Genomic DNA, 23,204 nt, shown 5'->3' with positions numbered 1-23,204 from the left:
GCCTTAGGTGCCTTTTTAATTTTATTTTTTTTAACTCACCTGGTGGTCGTCCTCTCGGGGGTCTTCGGTGCCATTTTGGCAGTGGGCGGGGGGTCCTTCGGCGCTGTGGAAGACCTGGAGCGGACCCCCCGCTGCTGAAATGCCGCCGAAGCCCCAGGCCGCTGTAGGGTATTTGAATTGGGCCCCCCAGGTAAAAAAGTTGGCCCTGCTGTCAGTAGTACAGTTTGTATTGCTTTTCTTATATTTTGATCTAAGATCTATACTCTTCCAGACTGCTCCATCTTTGCCTTCAGGAGATGGAGGAGCAACCTGTGTACTCCTTATTTCCATGATATGAGACTTTCAATTTATTATAAGAATCAGTGATGATCTGCTCACTGTGGCACTGACTTTGGCACCAGTGATGTCATCTTCAGTGATATCCTTTCTGGCACCAGAAGCACCTTCTTCTTCTGATATAGAAGATGATTAATCGGAAGTACCAAGTAAACTTGTAGTGCCACTGATTTTTGTTACAATGTCATTCAGCAGATTCTATAGTGGTCTTTGCAGACCAGGAAATTGGCTAGAGCAGCAAGGTATCTCTTTCTTTTCCCATAGGGCTTGCCTACACTTACAGTGCTGCAGCGGCTGTAGTGCTGCTGTAGTGCTTAGTGAAGATGCTACCTATGCCAGTGAGAGAGCTTCTCCCATCCATGTAGGTACTCCACCTCACCAAGAGGTGGTAGCTATGTTGATGGGAGAAGCCCTCCCCTCTACACAGCGCTGCCTATACTGGGAATTATGTTGGTATAACTGCGTCGTTCAGGGGTGCGGATTTTCAACACCTCTGACCAATGTAGTCCTAGTGAGGGTACGTCTACACTACAGGATAATTCCGATTTAAATTAAACCGGTTTTATAAAAGAGATAGTATAAAGTCAGTTGCACACGGACACACTAGGCACATTAATTCGGTGGTGTGCGTCCATGGTCCAAGGCTAGCATCGATTTCTGGAGTGTTGCACTGTGGGTAGCTATCCCGTAGCTATCCCATAGTTCCTGCAGTTTCCCCTGCCCCTTAGAATTCTGGGTTCAGAGCCCAGTGCCTGATGGGCAAAAATCATTGTCGTGGGTGGTTCTGGGTACAGCCTCACCCCTCCCTAAGTGAAAGCAGCAGACAACCGTTTCGAACCTTTTTTCCTGGGTGAACTGTGCAGATGCCATAGCACAGCAAGCATGGACCCCACTCAGATCAACACCACGATCGTGAATGTTGTAAACACCTCGCACATTCTCGTGCAGTCTATGGTGAACCATGAACTGCAAAGGCAGGCGAGGAGGAGGCGGCTACGGCAGCACGGCACGAGAGTGATGAGGACATGGACACTGAATTCTCCCTAACCGCGGGCCCCTGCGCTTTGGAGATCCTGCTGGTAATGGGGCAGGTTCTAACCATTGAATGCCGATTTTTGGGCCCGGGAAACAAGCACAGACTGGCGGGACCGCATAGTTTTGCAGGTGTGGGACGATTCGCAGTGGCTGCGAAACTTTTGCATGCGTAAGAGCACTTTCATGGAACTTTGTGACTTGCTTTCCCCTGCCCTGAAACGCCATCCTCTGCTGAAAAGGGCACTGTCCTTCCTCCCTAAAGCCCACCATTCCTGTTCCGAAGGAAACCCACAGCCAAGTGCCTGCTCCCCCCTGCTCACGGCTACACCATTCCTCAGCTGTGCAGTTTGGAGCTTTTCCACCTTCCTTGCCTCTTCGACATGCCTTTTTCTTGCCAGTCTTAGTTCCCAAACATTTCTGGTAGTTTTAGACCTGGCTTGTTGGCCAAACTCTCAAAGGAAGATTTGCAAAACTATTCAGTTCTCATGGGAAACCACTTTCCTCTTGGGATTGTTTGACATGGCCCTTAAACCTTGCAGTCACTTGAGGTTCAAAGTGTGGAGGCTACAGGGGCACCAGTAGAGGGAAGTGAATCGTGGGGCCTTTGCATAAAAGAGAAGAAACAAACCCAAAGATTTATTTGTCTCTCTGTAGGTTCCAGTGGAAGGGTTGCCAGGAATTAATCTTTGTTGGGGAATCAAGGGACAGGAAAAATTTACATTTAAACTGAACGGCAATAGATTGTAAAAAGATTGATTTATTCACTTGGAATCTCCCTGGCACCAGCCTTGGTCAATCCACAGTAATGTTATGCCAAGAGACAATGGTAAGTTAAAAAAAAATTTTTCTAAAGCTGTTTTGTTTTCACAAAAAAATTTTGCATAATACTTGGGTTGGTGCCAGGGGGGTGAGGATAAGGGGAACTGTGACCTTCTAACAACAAAAGGGCTTCTATTTTTAATTTTTCCAGACCTTTCCACATTTGGGAAGGAAAATTCTAAACTGGTTTCGTGTAGTGTCCCATTGACTAAGGGAGATGTTTATTTCCAAGGCTAAACTGGGTGGGCAAAAAACCGGGAAGGTATATTGCAGCTGGAAAGCATTCAAATTGTATAGTGACTTGAGAAACAGCACATTCTTGTAAGTGGGAAATGGGCTGGTTCAGGTAACTGAGGGCCCCTGGAAAAATATTTTACCCTTTTCCTGGCAGTTGTGATTTAGTTATCTGGGTTCCTTGCTCAGGAAAAAAACACCTTTGTGGGCTATCAGGCACCTTGGGAATTTGGCATATCATTTGAGGGGAATCAACCAGGCTGCTGCATTACCTTCACCTGGCTTCCACCTCTGGTCATAAGCTGCAACATTTTCTGGAAAAAAATTTTCAAACCCCCAAGTTCATCCTTTGGGCAAAATGACGTCCAACCCTATTTGTAATAAAACGCTCTAATTGGAAAGGACATAATTTGTAAATGGATGCCATTTATTTCTTCAAAAAACCAAAACTCACGCGCGGCACCGGCGGCGCGCGACACCAAAACACAACCCACACACCCACACCACACACACTTTTCACCTGTTTCTACATGGGCTCCTTAGGGGGGGAACCGGGTAAATTGCAAGGAGGCAGGAAACCAAAAGGCCCCAGGCAAAATGTTTTTTTAATGTTGTTATTATGCACTGATTGGATTAATCACAATTAAAAAAACTCATGTGAATTTTAATAATCGCAATTAAAAAAAAATAAATTGTGACTTAATCCCCACCGTAATCTCCCACCCAGATGTTTAAACAAATAGAATACCAATTGAAACAATTTTATTATAATTTGGAAGTTCTACATTCTATATAATTTTATTCTGTGTTGTAATTGGAAATCAAAGTATTTATATGGGCTTTTTATATTAACAAATATTGCCACTGTAAAATGATAAAAAGATTTTTCAATTCCACCCCTCATTAAAAATACTGTAGGCAAATCTCTTTGTTGTGAAGTTTGCAAAACTAAAAACAAAATGCCAGATTTTTTGCTTTACAAACTTTTTGGTCAAAACAAAAGGCCCAATGTTTTAAAACCAGAGGCCCTACAAAAAAATTCCACTCGTTTTCTTATTTCTTGTTTCAACCAATCGCTAAAAGAACAAAAACAAGTTGTTTAAATTTATTTGGAAGGACAATTGCGCCCTCTTGTTATATAAATTGTCACTTAGAAAGCTGGAGAAGGCAGGCATTTTGCAACAGCAACTTGTAGGCTGGGCATTGCAAGGTAATTTACATTTTGCCCAGATATGCTAAACATTTTCGTTTTGCCCCTTCATGCTTCTGGTCCCACCATTGCAGGAAGAACATGCTTCCCATGGGCTTTTTGATAATGCTTGTTAAAAATAATGTTGTTTAATTTAAAAATTTGTGGGACTTTTGATCTTTGGGGGAAATTGTTTATGGGTCCCCCTTGGCTTCTTGTTGTTTTACCCCAACATTCTGCCATTCCTATTTCTATTATAGCAGGTGTCTTGGGATGAGACCAAGCCACATGGTTCATTTAAGGAACACTTTCCACTGGCGATCGGGGTCAATTGGCATAGGAAGCACCAATTTGAATTTTCTAAAGATAGCTTGGCAAGCAACTTTGCAACCCAGATTTTAAGAATCTGGGGAAAGTTGCCTTCCAAATCTTGAGAGGGACAAAGGGCATAGACATGCTTTCAGAGAAGGTCTTAAAAAGAGGAAACACTCCGAATTGCAGAAACTTACAAGGGAATTCCGATAACACTACCAAAAAAAGGAAAATTTTCAAACCTTCGGGCTGAAAAAAAAACTCCTTTGTTGTTGTGGATTAAGGGACTAAACCCCTAGGGACTTGGCAAACCTTCTGGCTTGGTAGGTATCTGACTTCAGATCAATTTTGAAAATGAATGTGTTGGGTCTGGCACTGCTTTTGGATTGGTTATTTTTTCAAAGCAAAAAAACCTGTTCCCTCCCACCACGGACCGGCATGTTCCCCGGAATGGGTGGTTTGTGAAGGCATGAAGGGAACATATGAATTTCTTTAGCAGGCCATTTTGGTACCATTTAATTATTTTGAGGGAGGTTAGGCGTGCCGGTACAAACAGTTTTGGCCATTAAGAGGAACAACATTCTGTTCTCATTTTCATGATTGGACATTTTACCACAAGGAAAGCAGGGCAGGGGCAATTATTCTCCTACAAAAAATTGGAAAACCCCAAAAAACTTGATTGGTCTGAGCGATGGAGACAGGCTGAACAAGAAGGTTTAAGACTGAGTGGGACTTGCCCAGGCTTTTAAATCTCATTGTTTTATCCTTTTGGAATGGCAGAATGCAAGATTTTTTGTACATTTAATGCTCATATTTGTAAGGTTTACTTTCATGATTAAAGATGATTTTCACTACCCAGTATTTGTATTAGGTGAAATTGAAGAAAAAAATCATTATTTCTTTTGTTATTTCTTACCCAGTTGTTGCAAATGACGGTATAATAAAAAGGGAAATGTAAGTGGAGGAGTGGACACTTGTATTTTCAGTGTTTGTTAAATGAAATATCAACTAATATTTGAAAATTTTTGTAAGGACAACATCCAAAAGTATTTAAATAAAAAATTAGTTATTCTTATTATTGTTAAAACATTGTGGGAATTTAATTTGCAAATTATTTTTTTAAATTCACTTGACTGCCCCCCAAGTTATTTATTTTAAAAAAAAAAGCAAGAATGGCCCTTAAACAGAAAATCTGTTGGCCTTTCCAGTAAAAAGGTTCTTTCTTTACCAGGTTGTTTATTTACTAATTTGTATTTTCCCTGTTTGCCCATTTTTGAACTACATTTTGTGGTGGCATGGAGGAAGATGGATGGGGAATTGGCAAGTTCCCACTGTTTCCCACTGGGTGGGTACAATCATTTGTTACCATTTAAAATGCGGATTACCGTTGACGCTAGGCCCGGGCTTTCTCATGGAACTTTGCATTGTTTTAGCCATAGGGGGAAATCCCTCCTGATTACTGTAGGCTATTAAAAAAACCATTTTTAATTGGGAGAGGGCACAGACAAGAAAAAACCTTACCCGGTTTCAGGGGGTTGGGCTTTTCTTGTGCTTCCATGTTTGCTGTACTATGGCCTCCAAAAGTTGGGCTGATTCCCTCGAGCCGGGTGGGGAGGGGCATTGCAAAAAAAAACAGTCCCCTCAAGTAATGGGACCCAGGAAGAATTTGGCAGGCTGGATCCTATTTCCCAAAAAGGCCTGCTCTGGGAAAACCCTTTCAAATCCACCAGGAGTGGACTTTCATGGGTCCTCACTTTGGTGCCTTGCTGCTGGCCTTTCCCATTAAGTCCTTTCATACTGGATCTTGGGCCAGGCAGGCACCATTGGCTGGCTCTGACTTAACCATTCATTTCATACCACCCCACAAGTTGCCTTAATGGGTACCTGGTCAAAACTCAACAAAATTGGGGGGGCCACCATGTTTCAAGGCAAAGCTGGGCCCAAGTAAGTTATCTTTAGTTCCCTTGGTCTTTCTGGCATTTGCTCTTAAGGGTCAACTTAGGGTACAGGTTTTACACTATGGGATTAATTCGAGAATTAACCATTAAACCGTTTAACAAACAGGATAGTGTATTAAAGCGGGCGGATGAAGCCGCCAAACACTAAGGGGCACATTAATTCGGGCGGTGTGCATCCCCATTGGTCCGAGGCTTAGCGGTCCGAATTTCTTGGAGGCATTGCACTGTGGGTAGATTTATTCCCTAGGCTATCGGCATAGTTCTCGCCCACTCCTCCCCCCGCTCCTTGGAATCTGGGTGGTCTTCTCTCTTCTGATGGGGGCAAAATAAAAATTAATTGTTTCATGGGTGGGCCTGGTTCTGGTTACAGGGGCTCCACCCCTCCCTAAATGGAATAGCATGCAAGGAGGAAACAAACCATTTTGCGGCACTTATATAATAATAACAAATCGTGCCGGACAGAAAACTGTGTTGGCCAGGAAGACCACCATAGCACAAAGCAAGGCATCGACCCCGCTCCAGATCAACACTGCATCGTGAAAAACATTGAAACCCAACCTGTGCGTTTTCTCGTGCAAGGTTCTATGGTTTGAAAAACCCATTGAAGTGGCAAAGGCAGGAGTAAGTAGGCGGCTTTACGGTTTTAGCGCGGGGGGCAAACGGGAGTGATGGAGGGATATGGGGGACCACTGAATTCTTCCCTAAACCGCAAGGGCCCCTCGCTTTGGAAGCCTTCCTGGCTGTACAAAATGGGGCAGTTCTTTACCCATTTGGAACGGCCGATTTTGGGGCCGGGGGGAAAAACAAAGCAACCCAGGACTAGTAGGGGGACCGATATAATCATATAGTTTATGTGCAAAGTGGTTGGTGATTCGGCCAGTGGGGCAACTGCGAACAACTTTTCCAACATGGTAAAAGAAGCATTTTAATTGGAGGAATAACTCTTGTGGGGACCTTTGCTCTCCAATGCCCTGAACGCCACTAATTTACCAAAGTAGAGAGCAAAAACCTCCCCCACAGGTGGAAAAGGGAAGCGGTTAGAGTGGCAATTAGTTTCCCTTCTGGAAGGGCTGGCAATGTTCAGACAGGCTACTGGTCCAGTCGGGAATTTCCAATTTTGGTGGGATTAGTTGTTGGAAAAAATCCTTACTGTGGGCGGGCCTTGCTTGTGATGCAAAGTAAGGCCAAAGGCAATCCCCCCTAAAGCTTTGCTGGCTAACAAAAAAGGATTGGTGAACCTTCTGGGGAAATGGCAGCAGGGTTCATAAAGGGTGGGGATGGCTTTGCTGCGATTGGGGATTCCTAAACCTTCTGTGGGGCGATTAGATGAAAAAATACCCATAACATATACTGAGCACCAAGACGCACACCAGGGCAACCCAGTACGTAAACCACAAAGGGGTTTCTTTTCAATGTGGCTGCAAGCACTGGTGGATCACAAGGGACGTTTCACCAACATCCATGTGGGATGGCCAGGAAGGGTTCATGACACTCGCGTTTTCAGAAGCACTGCTCTGTTTAAAATGCTGCAGCAAGGAATTTACTTCCCAGACCAGAAAATAACATTTGGGGATGTTGAAATGCCTGTAGTTATCCTGGGGGACCCAGCCTATCCCTTGATGGCATGGCTCATGAAGCCATACATAGGCAGCCTGGACAGTGGTCAGGAGAGCTGTTCAACTACAGGCTGAGCAAGTGCAGAATGGTGGTAGAATATGCTTTTGGCCATTTAAAGGCACGCTGGCGCACATTACTGACTAGCTCAGACCTCAGCCAAACCAATGTCCCCTTTGTTATTGCTGCTTGCTGTGTGCTCCACAATCTCTGTGAGAATAAAGGGGAGACCTTTATGGCGCGGTGGGAGGCTGAGGCAAATCACCTGGCCGTTGATTACGCGCAGGCAGACACCAGGGCGATTAGAAGAGAACACCGGGAAGCGGTGCGCATCAGAGAAGCTTTGAAAACGAGTTTCATCAAGGGCCAGGGTACGGTGTGACTGCTGTGTTTGTTTCCCCTTGATGAGCCCCACCCCCTTGATTGACTCATTCCCTGTAAGCAACCCACCCTCCCCCTTCGATTACAACTTGCTTAAGGAAGTAAATTCACCATCGTTTAAAAATCATGTATTCTTTATTAGAAAGGTCATTATAAAAAGAGGGAGAGAACTGACAAGGTAGCCCGGGTGCGGTTTGAGAGGAGGATAGGAGGGAAGGAAAAGGCCACTAAAATCATTTCAATGTAATGACAGCCTTTTGGTTGGGCTGTCCAAGGGGGTGGAGTGAGCGGGTGCAAAAAGCCTTCCCCCACGCATTCTTACACGTCTGGTGAGGAAGATACGGAACATGGTGAGTACTGAAGGTGGTGACGCAGGGGCTGCAGCGGCACTCTGTGACCTCGCTGTTCTTCCTGAAGCACCACCAGACGTCGTGATGTCAGTTTGATCACGCAGCAGCCCCAGCGTTTCATCCCGCCACCACTGATCTTCTTGCCTACACCTCTGATCTTCCTGCTGCCACCTCTCATCTCGAGCGTCCCTCCTGTTCTCACGTTCACTGGCATCTTTCCTGTAATTTGATACCATGTCCTTCCACTGATTCAGATGAGCTCTTTCATTGCGAGTTACTTCCATGATTTCCGAGAACATTTCATCTCACGTCCTCTTCTTCCTCTGCCTTATCTGAGCTAGCCTTCGGGATGGAGTAGGGAGGCTTGAAAAATGTGCAGCTGCATGAGGGAGGGAAAAAAGGGAGAGAAGTGTTTTAAAAAGATACATTTTACAGAACAATGCTTATACTCTTTCACAGTGAACAATAGTATTCACCTTACACAGCACATGTGATTTCACTACAAGGTCGCATTTTGCCTCTTAATTTTGAGTGCCTGGGCTCTGATGTTACAGATCTCACAGACGCAGTTCCGGGCATCAGAATTCAGCTTGCATGCGTCCATGGTAAGCCATTGTCTTTCGGCTTCTCCAGCCTTCACTTCCATTCCCAGAAGCCACCCCTACCCCCTCCAGTTCTCTAGGATGATCGCTTTACTCCCCACCCCCGCACTGCATGGCTGGTATCATGGAAGATCACTGCTAATCAGCTCCCTCCCCCTCCCACCGCGTGGCTGGTAGCGGGGAAGATTCCTGCTAGCCAAACACGAGAAAGCTCAGTGCTATCCTTCCTCCCCTCCCCCTGCTTGGCTACCTGCAAGGAAGGATTTCTTTTAAGCAACAGTCAAACACCCCTGTAGGAAAAAGGCCATCTCTGTCCCCTTAATTAAATTCCTGAATTTCAACCAGGTTACCATGAACGATATCACTCTGCTGAGGATAACACAGCGAGATAAAGAATGCATGTTTCTTGAATGCCAGCAGTCACAGGGACCATACGCAGCTATACTTTGTCATGCAGTGATACCCGATTACTTGCTACATGCATGGTGTGGTAAAGTGTCATACCATGGTGGACGGAACAAGGCTGCCTTGCCCAGAAACCTTCTGCAAAGGTTTTTGGAGTACCTCCAGGAGCGCTTCATAGAGATGTCCCTTGAGGATTTCCGCTCCATCCCCAGACATGTTAACAAACTTTTCCAGTAACTTTACTGGCTGCGAATGCATCCCAAGCCCTCATGGCAAATCAATCATTAAAAAACGCTTGCTTTTAAACCATGTTTTATATTTACAAAGGTACACTCACCAGAGGTCGCTTCCATGGCTTCACTGTCTGGACTAGTGGCTTGGGAGGGCTGGGAGGGTAATTCCGTCTGGGTCACAAAAAGCTCCTGGCTGTTGGGGCTAACGGAGTGCTGTGTGCTCGCTGCAAGGTCGTCCTCCTCTTCCTCCTCCTCCTCCTCATCTTCCCCCTCCGCTGAATCCTCAGCCATGGTTGAGATTATAACCCCCATCTCGGAATCCACGGACAGGGGGGGGGTAGTGGTGGCGCAGCCCCCTAAAATTGCATGCAGCTCAGCATAGAAGTGGCATGTTTTCGGCCCTGACCCTGATCTTCCATCTGCTTCTTTGGTTTTCTGGTATGCTTGTCTGAGCTCCTTAACTTTCACTCTGCACTGCACTGAGTCCCTGGTGTGGCCTTTTCCCATCATAGCCTTGGAAATTTTTTCAAATATTTTTTCATTTCGTCTTTTGGAATGGAGTTCTGTTAGCACTGAATCCTCTCCCCATATAGCGATCAGATCCAGTACCTCCCGTGCAGTCCATGCTGGAGCTCTTTTTCGATTCTCAGGAGACTGCATTTCTACCTGTGCTGATGAGCTCTGCGTGGTCACCTGTGCTGATCAGAGCTCCATGCTGGCCAAACAGGAAATGAAATTCAAAAGTTCGCGGGGCTTTTCCTGTCTACCTGGCCACTGCATCCGAGTTCAGGTAGCTGTTCAGAGCGGTCAGTGGTGCACTGTGGGATACGGCCCGGAGGCCAATACCATCGATTTGTGGCCACACTAACCCTAATCTGATATGATGATAATACCGATTTTAGCGCTACTCCTCTCGTTGAGGAGGAGTACAGAAACCAATTTAAAGAGCCCTTTATATCGATTTAAAGGGCCTCGTAGTGTGGACGGGTGCGGCGTTAAATCAGTTTAACGCTGCTAAAATTGGTATAAACACGTAGTGTAGACCAGGCCTGACATAAGTTTGTAGTGTAGACCAGGGCTTAGATAGTGAAGGTTGCAGACTGGATGGTTTAGGAGAAAAGTTGATTCTTCTTCTTTATTGGGTTTCTGTGTGGCAAACTACATGTTCTGATACACCTATGCAGTTTGGGGCTTCAGTAACCCTATTTTGGACTCCTTACTGGAGGAACAAAGGGAAGCTGTAAAAAAATTTTGACCGTGAGGGTAGAACGTTAGATATTCATTGAGACTATCATATGTTACCTCAGATATGGCTAGCGCTGTGACTACTAGCATAGTTATGAGGTGATAGTCTTGGCTCGGATCGCTGGCCTTGCTCTGGAATCACAGAAAATAATTGAAGACCTCCTCTTTGAAGGGTCAGGTCTTTTTAGTAATGAAACAGATGAGTCTGTAAAGAGGATTAAAACCGAGAGAGTCACCCCATCTCATTCCCCTCTGCTCTTAACTTCTGTAGGACTTCCCCAGCTCTTGTCTGCCTCAAAGATGATCTCCTCCTATACTGCTTTCCGGTTCCATAGATGGTCTCCTTTACAGCAGCAGAACATTAAGTGTCGGAAAAGATTCTAGCCGTGTGCTCATTCCAAGGCTGCTTCTTCAAAAAGGCCACAGCACATTGAACTGTGCATCATGTTTCAGTGTTTGATTTGGTAAAATGGTGCTACAGTTTGTATTTAGTTAGAACTCCTTGCTCCACCTTCTTCTGATGTGGGGGCACCACTTTGAAACAGGAGTAGATCAAAGTGCACTAAGGAGTGTGTGTCAGCAAGGTCCAAATGGACAGTTAGAGCATGACAGGTTAGTGCGGGATAGATTCACACCCCAGTTGCTGCAAGTTAAATGTTCATGTTGACAAGACCTAAAACTTTCAGTGTGTTCTTGTGCAGCAAGTTGCTTTTACCTTAGCAGCTTTACTGGCCCTGCTCCAAATCTTTTTGAAGTCAGGGGAAAGATTCCTAATGACTTCAGGGGGTTTGGCTGTCACTGTGGTTACTGCTGACCATACTAAAATTTAAGGAGAGAAACCTAATTAACTCAAATAATTTATGTTACTGAAAAAAAAAAATTATTTAACTTTTAATGCAAGATGAGGTAGAAAAATGCCTTTCATTCAGTTAACCCATGCTCTTCTTTACCTGGCTCATGCTGAAGCTATCCTTGTTTTAGAAAGCAGTATTTTAAAATAAGGGGGCTGTTTTTGAGAGTTTGCTGTTTTCCTTCACAGTTACATTTTTATTTGGTATTCATCCATTTTTTATCTGCATTATGATATAAAATAAGATAAATAACTAAGGCTACAATTTTGGCACAGAAATTTTCAATAAATTTCACGGCAGAGGTGAAGGAAGAAAATAAGAAATCACAGAAAGATCTCCAAATATAGTTTTCATCTGCTGTTCTTAAGGAAGAGCTATACTTTTCCCCCACTTTTAAATAAACTGAATCAAATTTATCAAAAATTATGTTTAATCCTTGTTGCTACTATGAAATATTACATTAATGCTTTCCACACTCAAAACGATTAAAGAGTAACTTTCGTTGTTTGTAGAAAATTTCATAATAAAATAAGTAAATAAAAAAGAAATTGACACCAAAGAGAATACTGTTGTGGGGATGAGTAGGGAAAGAGTGGATTATATACTGGGTGTGCTGAAAGGTGAGGCCCAAGGGGAGAGAGGAGGCATGGTTGGAAAGCAAGCCCACCCCCTAGTGTAGCGGTGGTTCCTGTCCTGTGGGGCTGTAGGCTCTCCACTCCATGTGTTGTGTGACCTGGAGCTTGTGGTTGCAGCACTATTCAGGTTTGGCACATCCATCCACCCGTCTCCATCTTGGGGTGCTGAAAGGACTGTAAAAGTGTGTGTGGGGGGGAATTCTCCCGCCCCCCCTTACCTGAACCTCCCTTCTGTTGAGCCTGAGACCCTCTGGTGATGGATCCAGTTGTTTTCTGTTGAGAGGTGCCACCACCACAGTTTTGACAGCTAGCAGGTGAGGGCCTGGCTGTCCACAAGCGGCCTGATGCAGAGTGGATCCTGACCAGCACTTTGCATGATGCACCACAGAACCTGCATGCTGGCTGGGTCAGGCTGCAGCACAGTGCCTTCCAGCCAGGTTTTAAAAAGTTGTGGGGCATGGTCCCTTTGACTCTCCCGTCTCCAGTGCCTATGGGTCTTGGTCCATTCCCATGGAACAGGAGCTGCGGTTGCGGGCTGAGTGTGGGGTGGGCTCATCACAGACTTTATTCAGATTCACTGTTGTTGTGAATACTGTGATCTCCATGCCTTATCCATAAGACACAAACTGGCTATATAGTCTGACCTCTTGTATATCACAGGCTACATAATTTCACCCACTTACCTTTGTATTAAGTGCAGTAGCTTGTTTGACTAAAACATATCGTTCAGAAGGGCATCCAGTCTTGATCTGAAAATATCAAGAGATGGAGAATTCACTCCTTTCTGTGGTAGTTTGTTCAAATGATTAATCACCCTGTTTGTGCTGAAGGTTCTTGTTTCCCTGGATCAAGTTTATAAGGCGTGATGGTTGAACTGAGTCTCTGCTATTATGGGAGGAGAAAGGATACATAACATTTCCCCCTCCCCCACTTTTGGGACCTAGCAAAGTGTGATAAAGAAGTAAATAAGTGTTGTGGTGAAATGCTCATTTACTAAATATTCAGCAGCTTCCAGGAAAGTTAACCATTTTCAGTTTTTAAATTATTTCAATTTTTTAATGACACATTGTAGAATTTAGTGTAAGTTACGGAATTCGGTCTGTTCTAACTGGAACTTTCATGAGGCTCTTTTAATATATTCAGTTTTAGCATGTATGAGCTCCCTCTTGTGGCCATTTTAAAAATTAAGCACTAGAATGAGAGTGGCTATGCCTCCAAATCGACTGGTGCTTTTAATAGTTTTCTAGTAGAAATTAATTTTTAAAAATTTTAGCTAAATTGAACTGGATAAAATTTTCAGGGAAATTTATTTTTCAGCTTATAAAATAAAAAAGTACAAAACCCATTTTTAAAGTGAAACCAGCTATGTAATGTAATTTTTTAATAGATGTAAAACAGATAATGCATTTGTACAGGCAGTTTTGTGGTTCTGACCTCTTCACTATAAGACAGAGATGTGTAATAAGGCTCACCAGTTTTCTGATTACATTAAATGTGAGTACATTTTGGGGTGGGAAATAGATGAAACACAGTTCCTAATTTCTTTCCCTCCCTAACTGAATCTTTGGCAAGACTTGAAAAATGTACTGTCCTCTTGCTAGTAGCAAGCTAATTGAGGACTGGATGATCATAGATAGATCCACATAGTAGTATAGAAACACAGTTTTTACATTGCTAGGCTGAGTCTTGTTGGTCCAATTTCTCTTTGGTATTGGATTGGATAGTAGGTTTAGGCAGGGGCGGCTCCAGGCACCAGCATGCCAAGCTTGTGCCTGGGGCGGCAAGCTACGGGGGGCGCTCTGCCAGTCGCGGCGAGGGCGGCAGGCAAGTTGCTTTCGGCGGCATGCCAGCAGAGGGTCTGCTGGTCCTCCCGCAGGCATGCTGCTGAATCCGCGGGACCGGGGACCTCCCTGCTGTGCTTGGGGCGGCAAAATACCTAGAGCCGCCCCTGGGTTTAGGCATTTTGGCATGGATCTGGCAAATCTTGTTGGACCTTGGTCTTTGTCAAGCACCCTGGTTAGAGGGAGCTTATATTTCCTTTATTATGTTGTAATAATGTTAATGTGCATCTATGTAAATAATTGTGCATGTGAGATATGATGTTGGGGTTCCCTCTAAAGAAGGGATGGGCAAACTTTTTGGCCTAAGGGCCACGTTAGGGTTTCAAAACTGATATGGAGGGCTGAGTAGGGAAGGCTGTGCCTCCCCAAACAGCCTGGCCCCTGCCACCATCTGCCCCCTCCCACTTCCCAGCCCCTGACTGCCTCCCTCAGAACCTGCAACCCATCCACCCCCTTTTACTCCTTGTCCTTAACTCCCCTTCCTGGTCCCCTGCCCCTAACCGCCCCTGCACCCCACCGCCTATCCAACCGCCTGTTCTCTGTCCCTGACCCTATCCACCCCCACCCCTTGACTTACCCCTTCCCCAGGACCCACGCCTATCCAAACCCTCCCCCCCCCATTCTCCATCTCCTGCCCCCTATCCACAACCCTGCCCCTGACAGGCCCCCTGGGACTTCCTATGCTTATCCAACCCCCCACACCCGTTCCCTGTCCCCTGCCCCCCTTCTCAAACTTCCATCCCTATCCAACCCCTTGGCCCCGGCCCCCGTACCATGCCGCTCAGAGCAGCATGTCTGGCAGCCGCACTGCCCGGTCACAGCCAGACACGTTGCTGCACTGCTCTGCAGGAGCGTGCTGCTCCGCCATCCAGAGCGCTGCCCGTTCAGCGGCTTGGCTGCGGGGAGACAGCAGGGGAGGGGCTGGGGGTAGCCTCCCCGGCTGGGAGCTCAGGGGCTGGGCAGGATGGTCTTGAGGGCTGGATGTGGCCCACAGACTGTAATTTGCCCACCTCTGCTCTAAAATGTCACTAGAAATTTCTTCTATCCACACAACAATTACTGTATGAGCAAAAGTAGTGCAGACTTCCCTGAACTACTGTGCCAGTGTGCCTGAACCCTGATTTTGAGGGACTCTCTTAGAGGTAGCGGAGTAGTTAAATCTTCATGTGAATATGCTGAAAGATTGTATACAAGAATGCCAGTTAATGTTAATTGTAATGGTAGTTTTTGTGGTTATGAGACAATTATCAACCAATTTACTTTACATAGGATAACCAGCAGCTGTTGGAGGGTAGTTTCTGGCTGTTATCTGGTGAAGTATTTGAAACAGTGGTCTGGAGATGAAAGTTTGTGTATCCCATTGCCAATAACCTGAGCTGACTAGTGCCTCCTCCTTCCCTTTCCCTCCAGATGATCTGTTTTGAAAACATGGACTCTTCCTTTCAAACAGTTTGTTTCAGGAGCTAGTATTTTGTAGTGGGGAATATTTTGGGCCTAAACTTTCTTGGAAGAAATCCTTTTTTAAAATGTATGTTTGTATCAGTGTACAGCAGATACTATTTTACAAAAAGAGCTCATACCAGTTGACCTCCTTTTGGAAATTGTTCATAAATTGATAATCATATCCTGGGACCAAGCAAGTTTGAAATCTTTTAGAAAGCAGGATGTGTTAGCCTATTTAGCCTTCTTCCCCGATTCAGGGTTCTGAGTTTATAAAAGGGGATGGAGGGGGAGATAGCTCGAGTAGTTCTCTCATTCCTTCTTATTGCTGAAAGTGTAGTGAGATTGGCAGCACGCTTAATGGCCTCAAATTTTCTCTTGTTGTTTTCCCTCCTTTTTTCCTCTGCATGCTTATATATGGGGAGGAAGGGGTTAGTAAGGACTTCTTTTTTTTTTGTTTTTTTTTTTTGTTTTTTTTTGGGGGGGGTGGTGTTCCTTTGCCTTTGCAAGCATTGCCTGGTGTTTAGCCCTCCTGGGCTGCTTTCCTTCCCAGTGTTGGTTCTCTCCAGATGATTTTTCCTCAGAAGTATTTCCTGTTTTGGGTGTGTGACCCTGCCATGCAGATGACTAAAGGGGCTAAGAAAGCTTGGTTCAAGCCCTGTGCTTTGCAATTCTGTGATGTCCATTATCAATATTGATACTCAGTTCCTCTAAGAAGATGGTTTTAATATGGTTTTCCTTTGGCTATTCTTGCAGTCAGTGTTCAGCTTCAGTCATTGTCCACAATGGACAATTTTCATAATGCAGACGTGACTTTAAGAGATTAAACTAAAAAATGTGCACCCAGGAGTGCCAGGGAAGGGAGAAACTTAGTGGCTAAGAATAGTTTATTATATGGTTATGAAATATATTAAATGATTGTCAATTGATGATAGATTTTGAATAACACACTTAATTTTGTTCTTTTTATAACTAGCACTTATAATAGCAAATGAATGGATTTGCTTTGTTTGTCATTTGTATGTGTGCCAGATGGAGCCTTATATGTGTCAGGAGATAAACGGGCCATTATTAAGATTAGATACACAGTGGTCTTTTTAGCCTTGTTTATTTGGGTCATCAGCCATACTAGAGGATGATCTTTTCTAGTATAAATACTTCAGCAACACACAGTTCTTTCCTTTCTTCATAGATTGCTATGAAAATAAACATAAAAGGTTTCTGTCTCATTTCTCAGTAGCAAAAAAAAATAAATCATTTTTTATTTTTTTATTGTCATTTGGATAAAATAAGCACCAAAGCTCTCACTACCAGTGATTTCAAAATAAACTGAAAAAGTATATTTAAGTAAACAAAGCTAAGTTAAGTGTATATCTGACTTAAAAAATTCTAATAATTTACTGGCCTGTTTAGTCAAGTTGATATATATTTAAGGAAGTGAATTAGTCACTTTTACAGATGCGATAAGGTGGAACTCCTATGTAAAATATAACCACTGTTTCTATTCTGGGATTACAAATGTACTTTTAGAATAATTCATTCATCAAATTTAAACTTTTTGCATTATCAAAGGACCTTGATGTTTATAAATGTCTTTATTTTATTTCAGGTTGCAGTGTAAGATTTTGGAAGTCATAGCTCCACCTCATCACAATGGAGTGGCCAATGGCCACATCAACAGTACCAATGAAGACACTATCATCATCAGTGATAGTGATGATTCAGAAACACACAACAGTTCTGCACAAAATGGGTAAATTACAATTTTTCAAGTGTATCAAATATTTTGATTAAATTTTGGAAAAAGAGGCTAAAGCAGATTTAGTGGGGCTTTTCATGAGGAGATTTGTCTCAAGCAAAGTGCAGAGGATATGGTGTCAGAATATTCACCCAGCTGAGTGGAGGGGCTTAACATTCACAGATGCCTTATATATTGCAAAATAGGCAATTTAAGTGTATTTAGCCAGAGAGTGTTGAAAAAAGAGAATAATTGAGGCATAAGAAGCATTAATCAATTTCAGATTACATAGTCTGTAGGAGAGTAGTGGTGTAGCAGTTGGTCTGTTTTCAGAGCTTCTCTCCTCTACGTCTCCTCTGTTTACCAGTCTTACATTAAACTCTGTTAGTTTTTTGTTTTTTTGAACAAAACCTAAAAATACTTGTAAGATTGTAAACATTAATTCAGGATTTGTATTTTTAATTGGGATTTCACTCTAGAGCAAATACGGAAAAGAGAACTCTTCCAGAAGCTATATGTCCCATAATTTTATGCATTTATTTTGATATTTGTATTAGATGAACAGACTTCTGCCTCATGTAGGGTTGCCAGCTTTTTAATTGCTGACAACCAGACCCTCTGCTCCTCTTCTTCCCCCCTGAGACCCTACCCCTGCTCCGCTTCGTCCCCCAAAGCCCTGCCTCTGCTCCGGAGCTGCAGCCTGACATGGAACCTGTCTGCCCCGCCCACAAGATGGAGGTAGTATGTGGCTCTGGCTGAGCAGGGCTGGCGTGGGTTGATGCTCTGGCACCTCCTGCCCCCATGGCCGCAGTAACCACACTTTTGGTGTCCAGTCAGTACATCTGACTGGACGCTGCCAGTTTTCCTTTTTGAACCGACAACGCTATCCTCATGACCCACCTCCTCCTGGACCCTTAATTTAGTATGCCATATTTTTCCTCTGCTATAGGAAAGACTCAAATTCAGTTTTATGATTTTATATATAAGAGCAAGTAGGAAGATCAAATGGGCTGACCTAAACCCTTACTTGAACTGGTTTCTGAGAATGTAGCAAGGAAAACTATGGAGGAAAATATAAATGTGAGATAAATTTGAGAATTTTCCCTAGTATGGAACAAGGTTCCTCTTTACCATTATTTTGCCAGTCCATGGCACTGCTGAGCTACAGACTTAGACCACAGTCCTATAAACTGATTGTTGTGGGCAGACCCCTATGCCTGTGTGGAATCCCATTGACTTCAGTAGCGCTTCCGATGGGTGTAGGGGTCTGTCTAAATAGACTGCAGGATCAGGGCCATTACTTTTGAGTAGTTTGAAATAGTTATTACTATGATATAGTTGCTTCCTCATTTTCACAATCTGCTGTTACTTAGAAATATAAGAGGTACTGAATTCATAAACACTGTTCCATCACCACGCTCAAAACTGTGACAGTAAAGAACCAAAGATTTTCAAGTCCCTGCATTGAAGAGACCTAGTCTTATTGTGATTCTGTGAATTGAACTTGGCTAAGCTTCTGTCTTCATGATTTACGTTTGAAAATAAATTGTATCTGCAGAATTATACTTCTATTCAAAAAACTGTAATAACTATTAATATATTTTTAATTTACAAAGTGCCTTATTCCACAATTTTCTTAGTGTATGTGTGTACATTAGTATCTTAAAAATTTTGTATATTGCCATAAATTTTGTGTATTCTCTTCTCAACTTATTACAGTATTATAATGTCTCTTACCGTTACACCCAAAAGGCCCCAAAGGTGGGCCAAGAAAGAACTAAGATTTACTAAGGATATTTCTATACGATGGACAAAGTCAGTGGATCAGATTGTGGCCTCAGTTATACTGGTGATAATCTGGAGTAACTTCATATTGGCAAGTAACTTAGTTTACATGACTCACTTCCGCTACTTGTAAAATTAGGATAATTTACTCTTCTGTATAAAGCACTATGAGGTCTATGGAAGAAAAGTGCTTTGGAGTTATAAATTATTAGTTTCAATTGACTGCATGCAGACTGCCGTGTTCATGCTCTCTGAGCACCCCATTGACTTTATTTAGGCTACAAAGAGGTGCAGCAGTTCATCCTTGGCTGTCAGTTGCAGGTTTATTAATTATTCAGTTGATGTCAGGGTATGTAACAAGGTTGCTCCTCATATAACTAAGCAAATAATGAAGGTAAACCTGTGGAATTTTATCCACTCTTGAATGATGTTTCTAGTGTCATGTAAGGGAGTGTCTGAATGTTTAAAGAGAAGCCCTCTATCTTGAAATATGTGCATTCTCCCTGTTAAGGAGTATGAAATTCAAGTGAGGTTATCTTTAAATTTAATACAGATACGGACTGCAATCCTGTAACTGGCTCTGTGCTGGGACACCCTTATGTTCAGCTAACCCCATTAACTTCCACCCTTGCAGAGCCAGCTTCAGGATTAGAGTTGATAACCTCACTTCACTTTTATTTTTGAAGGGGAGGAGAGAAACTTCTCATTAACTATATAGAAAGGTTTGTTTTGGCTTGTTATTAAACAATATTCTTTATTATTCTTTGCAGCTGTTTTCATTGATGGCATATCTAATCAACATTGCATGATGTAAACGTAAAAACCAAACAATTTCCATTACTAGAAGTTTAAAAATACAAAATTAAAATACTGTGAATTAGAAGAAATTGGAAAATTGGATAACATCACTAGACCATATCTGCTACTCCAAAATATTAAAAGTATTGACCACATCCCCAAAAGAACCTACCTGAGTATGCAGTCTTGCCATGAGTTTGTAGGTATTGTGGTCTTGAGTCTTTAAACCCTTACTTATAAAAGTAGTACTTAAATTTGTGAATAGTCCCATTGAATTGAGTGTGAAAATTTTGCATTGCTAAACCTTTAGGGATTAAATTTTGTCATTTTGGAAAACCTTTTCACCATGACAGATTTTATGTAATTTCTGAATGTGTCTTGGGTACTAGTGAATTGTATACTCAGCATGATTGTTCATTGTAGCCCTTCTCCAGACCATTCATTATTGTGGGGGAAAAAAAAAAAATCCAAAAATAAGTCTTGATTGAAAATTCTCTTTAGCAGAAGAGGTTAAAGTGCTCGGTTTGTAAGGTTTTTGATTCTCAAGTTACATGTGCATTTCTTCAATTGAAAAGTGAGCAACCATAGTTGGAATAGGGAGGAAAATGTAAAGATGGTGTGACAGACTGCAGTGCTGGTAAGAAAATAGTCTTTATTTCTTGGTCCCAGTAACATTATTGAGCCAGGGTTATAAACGGTTATGCCTCATCACATGGTAGCAGTCAATAACCACTGTCTGCTTTTACAGGAAATGTTATTACTCATTAATTGTTAAGACTGATGCATGTTGTCTAAAAAGAGTAACCTCTGGTAACTTTCTTTATCACCAGAGGAGTAGTTTGACTGCAGAATCTGTAACTAGTCCAAAAAGTGTGACTCTATGACATGGATCAGATTGAAATTAGTTTTCTGAGCTGTTTGTCCAGCCCTAGCTCTACTTCTAGATCGGGGTGGGCAAACTTTTTGGCCCGAGGGCCACATTGGGGTATGGAAATTGTATGGTCCGCCATACATGCTCACAAAATTGGGGGTAGGGGTAGATGCTGGCTTGAGGAGGGCTGGCGATGAGGGGTTTGGGGTGCAGGAGGGTGTTTCAGGCTGGGAGTGAGGGTTCAGAGGGCGATCAGGCATGGGGCAGGCTGTTGGGACATGGGGGATTGGGGGTGGAGGGCTCTGGCTGGGGGTGCGAGCTCTGGGGTGGGGCTAGGTATGAAGGGTTTGAGGTATAAGAGGGGACTCCGGGCTGGGATTGAGGAGTTTGGAGGGTGGGAGAGGGGGCTCAGGGCTGGGATAGGGGATTGTGGGGGAGAGGGCTCAGGAGCACAGGCTTCCGGCAGCACTTACCTCAAGCAGCTCCTGGAAGCATGTCACCCCTCCAGTTCCTGCGCGGAGGTGCAGCCAGGCGGCTTTGTGCACACTGCCCTGTCCAGAGGTTCCACCCCTGCAGCTCCTATTGGCTGGGAGCTGCAGCCAGTGAGAGCTGTAGGGGTGGCACCTACGGACGGAGCAGTGTGTAGAGCCGGCTGGCCGCACCTCCGTGTACTATGTAAGAGCCTGAGGGGGGTCATACCAGTGGCTTCCTGGGAGCCATGTGGAGTGGGGCAAGCCCCTGACCCCACTCCCCGGCGGGAGCTGAGGCCCAGATTAAAAGGCCTGACAGGCAGAATGTGGCCTGCGGGCTGTAGTTTGCCCACCCCTGTTCTAGATAGTTTACTCCAGGGGAAATTCTGTGCCAAAAAATGTAAAAACTATGTGCACGATATTTTAAAATTCTGCATATTTTACTTGTCAAAATAACAGTTTATAATCATGCCAGTTTCAGTTAATTTCAAAATACCTGTCAGCAGCTATGTCTTTAAAAATTCTGACAAAAAAAAATTTCCCCTAGCAGTAGAGAGTTAAGAAACCCCTAGGACAACCCAGTTCCGGTTTCTTTGCCCCCCTCCCCACCAGAGCCCAGCATGGGGTCAAGATTACCCGCTCCCCCCATGCCCAGCTGTTTTCCCCCCATCCCAGACACTTGCACACACTCCCTACCCCACTGAGCCCAGCTGTGGGGCGCCCCCCAGCCCATACATCTGCACCCCCTATCCCCTCAGAGCCCAGCCATGGGGCACCCCTGAGCCCAACACCCACACCCTGTAGAGCCCAGCTGCAGGCCCCCCTCAACACAACCACTTGCATCTCTGCCCCAGCAGAGCCCAGCTGAAGGCCTCCCTCGGCCCAGACACTTTTCCACTATAGCCCAGCTGTGGGACGTCCCCCCCCAGCCCATACACTAACACCTCTTCCTCACCAGAGCCCAGTTATGTTCCCTGTAAGCTGTGCGGCCACATGGCAGGCTCTCAAGGGCTCTACAGGCTGGCAGGGAGAGGCACACCTCCCCCAGCTCAGCACCCTCCCCCCCCATTAGCTGCAGGGGAGAGAAGCCCCTCCATCAGCCCGGCCTAGGCCTGCCGGAATGGCCAGGAAGAGGTGTCCCTCCCCTGGCCCAGGCCTGCTGGAGCTGCTGCAGCCAGGAAGAGGCACCTCTCACCAGGCCCCGAGCTGCTGCAGTGAGGGAGGGTCCCTCTCTCCCATGGCAGCCCCAGGGCAGCCTGCACCCCAAACCCCACCCCAGAACCCACCCCTCCAGTCGGAGCCCTCACTCTCCCAACCCTCTGCTCCAGCTCTGAGCCCTCTTTTGCACCCCAAACCCCTCATACCAGCCCCACCCCAGAGCCCACATCCCCAGTTAGAGCCCCCCTCTGTACCCATACCTGCTACCTCAGCCCTGAGCCCCATCCCACACTCCGAATCCCTCGGTCTCACCCCCACCACATGAATTTTGTTATGTGCACCAATACGAAGGTGATGTGTCACACATCACCTTCATATTGGTGCACATAGCAAAATTCATTCCGCACATGTACATAAAAAATTAGAGGGAACCCTGGAGACCAGGATCCAGATGGAGAAATAGTGTGATGCTGGGTCCCTGATGCTTGCGTGGAGTTTCCTGCATGCTGCCTTCTTCCTTCAGGGCATGCTGGGTACGCAGCTGCTGGGAACACTCCAGCTCCCTCCCTCGCCCCTTCCCTCTCCCGTCTTCTACTTGCAAGCTGGGCTCGGCTGGGTCCAGCGACCTCTAGTTGTGGCCAGCAGGTAGCCTATTTCTGTGGGAGGAAAGGAAATTCTGTTCATAATGTCAATTTCTGTGCAAATTCTGCAGTGCACAGTGGTGCAGAATTCCTCCAGTAGTAATAGTTACCTTGGACAGAGCTCTTAATATGCTGTTTCATCTGAACTATACATACTCAGTGAAGTATCCACTTTTGGAAACTTTTACAGGAGTAGCAAAGTTTCAGTGCATTCTTGGTAGCTGTAATGTTAGGTATTCTATCACATAAGCTTGAAAGCATTG

The 23,204-nt window shown here is 44.5% G+C and overlaps 2 protein-coding genes across 6 annotated transcripts in view; one reads left to right on the top strand and one right to left on the bottom strand.

Moving 5' to 3' along the window:
• The window catches only part of BAZ1A (bromodomain adjacent to zinc finger domain 1A), a 127,669-nt gene that overhangs the window by 25,315 nt on the left and 79,150 nt on the right, over positions 1 to 23,204 (top strand). For all 5 annotated transcript variants that reach the window (XM_032762846.2, XM_032762847.2, XM_075065508.1 and 2 more), the window contains one exon: positions 17,090 to 17,233. In XM_032762846.2, coding sequence (XP_032618737.1) covers positions 17,090 to 17,233 — 144 coding nt within the window. The remainder of the gene's footprint in view (positions 1 to 17,089; positions 17,234 to 23,204) is intronic.
• LOC142046663 (uncharacterized) lies at positions 7,995 to 10,307 on the bottom strand. Its single transcript, XM_075064609.1, has 2 exons — positions 9,573 to 10,307; positions 7,995 to 8,607 (listed from the first exon to the last, which is right to left on the bottom strand). The coding sequence occupies exons 1-2, from the start codon at positions 10,126 to 10,128 to the stop codon at positions 8,534 to 8,536; spliced, it is 630 nt and encodes a 209-aa protein (XP_074920710.1). The 5' UTR covers positions 10,129 to 10,307; the 3' UTR covers positions 7,995 to 8,533.

Source organism: Chelonoidis abingdonii, chromosome 4, assembly GCF_003597395.2.
Source record: "Chelonoidis abingdonii isolate Lonesome George chromosome 4, CheloAbing_2.0, whole genome shotgun sequence".
Lineage (NCBI taxonomy): Eukaryota > Metazoa > Chordata > Testudines > Testudinidae > Chelonoidis > Chelonoidis abingdonii.
This window is presented reverse-complemented; position numbering and strand designations above follow the sequence as displayed.